This window comes from Theobroma umbraticum, unplaced genomic scaffold (assembly GCF_002168275.2).
Source record: "Theobroma umbraticum cultivar Fairchild unplaced genomic scaffold, ASM216827v3 scaffold_86.0, whole genome shotgun sequence".
NCBI classification, from domain to species: domain Eukaryota; kingdom Viridiplantae; phylum Streptophyta; class Magnoliopsida; order Malvales; family Malvaceae; genus Theobroma; species Theobroma umbraticum.
In genome coordinates, this window is record NW_018397263.1 from 5,434,056 (window position 1) to 5,439,117 (window position 5,062).

Genomic DNA, 5,062 nt, shown 5'->3' on the forward strand with positions numbered 1-5,062 from the left:
TGATTTTCAAACTGACTAACGAAGCAACTCACAACAACAAAGGGATGTTAATGGTCCTATAATGAGACAGTGTCAACCATGTGTTGGTCCACTGCATTTATTCCGTCTTCAACACCCATCTAATCCAGAATTCCAATGGCAACACTTTTATTTGGGTAACTAAACCACGGGTTAGGAAAATTTGCTCAACTGCGCCCCCAAGTGATCCATGTAAATTAAATATAGGGGTGCTGGCAATTCTTTTCGGTACTCGGTCGGGAAAATTAATGTTACCTATGGGTTGAGTTAAAATCAGAAGATGGAACTTCAGTCATCCTGGATGGCGAACTTTCTCGCCTTGGGGTACTGACATCAGCCATTCCAAAGTCAGCATGAAGCACATCTACCCCACTCCATTCAACACCTGCTATTGTTGGAGTTAAGAATTAAACATTCACCTGTAGTACCTACTTGTCTATGTTGGATAGGAAAATAAAATGTGTGTGCATGTGCTCTTTCCCGCCTTCAGGGCTAGAGCAGATCGAAGAGCTAAAATTTCTAGAGGATACAGTCTGTCTTCCACATATCCGTAATGCTAACATCAGCATCCGATAGAAGCCAATAATCTGCATCATTCTGAAAACAAGACAAGAAGAGTAATAGTCAATTTACACATTCAACCAGGAAACAACAGACCACAATGTCATTTTCAAGTGCATAGAATTCTAGGGGGGAGAGAGAATTCAAATCATGGACCTTAACCCTCCTAAAGAGGGGGAAAAACCAGGGCTTAAAATAAATTATCAATTCCATATTACCTAAATTTCTAAAAAACTTTTGCCATGATCCACTCTCCCTGTTCATATATCCATTCTTTATAAAGCCTGGCTAGAGTAATAAATGGTCAACACGAATGGCACTTACGTCAACATCTGAAGGAACAATTCTCATCATTCCCCCAACAGACTCCTGTGAAGCATTAATGTCAGAGCCCATTTGGTGAGTTTGAGCATATGGTTCAACCTCCTTTCTGGTGCTGTCCATGTTGACCAACTCAACTTGGTTTTCATTAGAGCCAGAGCTCGAAGCAAGTGGGAGCCTCACAGGTGGCTCAACACCATTCAACTCTTCAAATTTCTCCTCAAATTGGCTGAAAAAATTGAAAAGAAAGATGAATAAGAGAAGGATATCAAGACAAGGGCCACCATTGTCCATCATCAATTAGATATAATTTCAAAAGAAAGATGGTTCATAAACATGAACAGGTAAATAGTTTAGCGTATCAAAAAGGGAACAATACCTGACTAGGTAAACATCAATGGGACCCATTGTGCTTCTGAGGATTATCCTGTATCTCCTTTGTGGGTAGTCAACAGCCTGGAACATAAAGGAGCAATACCATTATGCATTCAAAAAATGAAAGTAGAAAATAGTACTGACTCATTAGAATTTTCCAGCCATCAACTTACTTCATCAGGATCAGGTACTTCCAGAGTTGTTCCATGTGGAGCTTTAATTGCTATTAGGGTTTCATTCTGCCAAAAGCAACATTGAAAGTTTGGCTATAGTAAAACCAAGATGTTTTGGGTATCAATGTCAAATGCCGGAGATGATTGTGAAAGTATTAATTTAGTGAAACACAGAATAAACAGACCTGAAAGCAAGGTATACCCTTGATGTCTTCTTCAGTCACAAAAAGCCACCTGAAACAGTTTAAGATGAGTAAATGTATCATTGTTTGCAAACAATCAGCAGTAAACTGCTATTAATTAGATCCAAATACAAGGCAGAGGAGAAAATCTTACCTCTGATTGTTCTCATTTTCACTCAAATCCCTCAATCTTTCCTGCATTTCTCTGCAATATTTTAGAAGCATCAGCATTCCTAAATAGGTTCGAGACAGTAATTGTAACTGCTCTAACAAGAGAATAAGCCACACACAACCTTATATGATCATCTAATCTGTTTTCTTCAAAGGAAAGGTTTTCAATTTCTGCCTGCATACATAAACGGAAATTAAATCATAAGTATAGGAAAATACACAGCACAGATCACCCAACCAACAGTGATCTAACATATCTTGAAAGTCATAAACCAACATAAAGAAATAGATAAACATTCTAATGCACAATAACAGGGAAAACTGTTGCCTGGAGTCGAAGAAAAAAAAAAAAACTGATTCCTTCACACACCTGTAATATGGAGACATCACCATCTGCTTCTCCAGGCCTTGAAGCATCAACACCCCTAGTAAATTTGATTAATCCTCAAATAAGTCCCATGTTCTTTGAAGGTTAACCAGAATCACAAACCAAATTAAGACATCAAACTCTTGAAAAACGTTTAACATCATCGATAATTACTTCCAATGTATTCTATTTTTGAGCTTCTTTTCAATAAGACCAATGCCTTCCAAGACATTCGTTATGTCATATATCCTCCTCTTTTGCACCTGTTACAACATTTAGGGGGAAAAAAGACAAGAAAGAAAAGAACACTTTAAGTAACTTGATGAAACACGCAATAGTAAATAAGCTCAGTTAGCTGTATATCGTCACCTCCAATGTTTCTGCAGCCTTATTTAGGTCAAGCATACCATCTTCAGCATGCTTGATCAGATTGATGAACTTTTTCGTCAACAGACCTGAAAACTCGACCACATTATCGCTGTTCTTAACATATATAAAAGCTTTAGGAGCTACAAAAACAGCCCAACTTAAAAACAAAGAACATTATTACCTAAAGAACTGTCATAACGACAGCTGCCAGCAGGAGTAAGAGGAGATAGAGAACCTGCCAATTACATATATAATGTCAGTGGTTCTTTGTCTCCATATGATGTCTATCTATCTTGCCACATCAGAGTACTGATAATACAGCAATCACACTCATATAAATAGCTGTAAAGTAAAACATAAGTTTCCTTTGAATGGACTAAGCCTGCAGCAGGCAGTCGAAGATGAATAATAATGTGGATCAATGGACAAAGTTTCTCACCAGCATTTGACATAGGTGTTTGAGGAGTAGATTTATTGGCCTTTGAGGCCTTTGATCTATTATTTAACCTTCCTCCTTTAGCAGATACAGGTGTCTTGAAGGGGCTGTTGGATATGCTGCTAACTCCTGGACTGGAAGTCCAATGGCTAGACTCAACTTCATTTTTGTTCACTGTGCTCTTCCTTTTAAATTGCTGAGAAAAAACAAGCAGTATTTCAAAGCGGCGCTAATGGCAGGCAGAATTAAAAGTTTAACTTGAAATATTTGTATGGTTATATTTGCATTAACATCCAATTGAATTGAATTGAAAAAAAAATAGAGCCTAGGTCTAACAAAGGCAAATATGGGACAGTATATGTACAAGAAAACTTTACTGTTAGGCATCAAGAATCTTCAGAATTACTTGGCTACTTGTTTCAAAAGGTTTTTGCAAAGGCTGAAACTTATAGAGATAGATATCATGACAAAATCAAGTATGTAAAAACACTAGTGATTCACTTGTTATTAGGTGGAAGACAGAAAGATAAAGGTTTGTGTCGCAGACTAGCAGTGGTATTATACAGAAGGGATAAAGTATGCAGTCACGTCATAATCAATCATTTAACAAAGGTCCATTAATGCTGCAACATTCAAGGAATTGACAGACTCGTCAAGCTTTCTTCATAGGGCACAGCATCCTATGTTGTGCATAAGCATTGGCTTCCTCTCTGAGTATAGCAAGCAAAATTATATAAACCAGTATCCTATCACCTGCAATTATGTTTAAAATCCAAAACATCGCAAACCAAAAACCAAATCTATCAGCACATCTGACAGAAGTGATAGAACTAAAACCTATTCTTCACAAATTAAGGCATGAAAATATATAAGCCATCAATATTCAGCCATTGGGTAAGGCTGGCGTTCATCACATTCAACTTAGTTCAGCAAACGAGCACAATTAGTCTACCTAAAGCCCATCATATCATCAACTACATCGCCATAAGCCTACATGCCCTGCAAAAAGTTCACATATTAAAGTACAGGCATAAATAATTACCCTGCCGAAACAAATAAAGCTAATGACAACTTAGATTCCCCCAAGTAAATAAGCACCGAATAAGCCACCATTAAAAATATTCTCATTAAGAACAGATTAAAAAAAATCAGCAAGATTAAGCGAATTAAAATGAATACAATACTTATTGTCATAAAAACTGCAATCGAACAAAATCCAACAACAAATGCTAAATAAGAGTATAATTATCATAAACATTAACCAAAAATTTTAAAAAAGTAACATACATTAAAAATAGAACACCTACAAACACTCACCGGAGATCTCACAACAATCGCTTCAACTTCTTGATAGGCGACTGCTCCACGGGCATTACTAGCGCTGGTTAAACCGTTGTTAGGATAATTATTATTATTGTTAGAGGAAAATCTGTGATAATCATCGGGATGAACAAACGACGGCTTGGTCGAGGCGAAGGCGAGGTGGCGGCGTATCGGCGGAACAATCGAAGGACCGGCCGATGCTGGTGACGATATGGCAGACGGAGGAGGAGGTGGATGCGGCGGCGTGGGACGAGCGGAGGCGCGAGCTCCGCCGGACATGGAGGTTTTCGACTTTTGAGGGAGAGTGAGAGGGAATCGGAGAGCGAGGCGAGGGTAGAAATGGAATTGAAAAAGAGTAAGAGAGAGAAAAGGAAGGGTTAGAGAGAGAGGAGAGGAAAGTTGTGAGGGGAAGGGTTAAAGAGCAGAAAACGAGGGAAGGGAGGGAATTTTGGTTCGGATAGATGTGGAGGGAAGCGTTTTGTAGAAAATTACAATTCACGCATTAAAGTTTTTGGTTTTCCCAGTTTTGGACTCTTATCTTTTCTGTTTTTTCAATTTGACCCAAAATTTGTATTCAACTATCTTGTAACACTTGCCATATTTTCTTATTTCAGTTAAGGTTTTAAGAAATTAAGACGCCAGATCTTTCAAAATTTCTGATGTAAAAGGAAAGACTGAATTTCTTGGTATGCAATTACAACACGAAGATTGATTTTAATTTGATAAAATATCTACATTTGAGTTCTTGTCAATTCAATATCTATAT

General features: G+C 37.8%; 1 protein-coding gene across 2 annotated transcripts; it reads right to left on the reverse strand.

Annotated features, from left to right (window-relative positions):
- Positions 1-6: 6 nt before the first annotated feature.
- Positions 7-4,747, reverse strand: E2F3 (E2F transcription factor 3). Of its 2 annotated transcripts, none has more exons than XM_021433416.2 (14): positions 4,291-4,747; positions 2,977-3,169; positions 2,719-2,772; positions 2,538-2,623; positions 2,343-2,431; positions 2,172-2,226; positions 1,924-1,976; positions 1,785-1,835; positions 1,634-1,682; positions 1,449-1,514; positions 1,280-1,356; positions 904-1,129; positions 549-615; positions 7-403 (listed from the first exon to the last, which is right to left on the reverse strand). In XM_021433416.2, the coding sequence occupies exons 1-14, from the start codon at positions 4,573-4,575 to the stop codon at positions 270-272; spliced, it is 1,485 nt and encodes a 494-aa protein (XP_021289091.1). In that variant the 5' UTR covers positions 4,576-4,747; the 3' UTR covers positions 7-269. The 2 variants fall into 2 exon arrangements, with proteins under 2 accessions (XP_021289091.1, XP_021289090.1); XM_021433415.2 differs by having other exon boundaries at positions 7-406; positions 4,291-4,746.
- Positions 4,748-5,062: the final 315 nt, after the last annotated feature.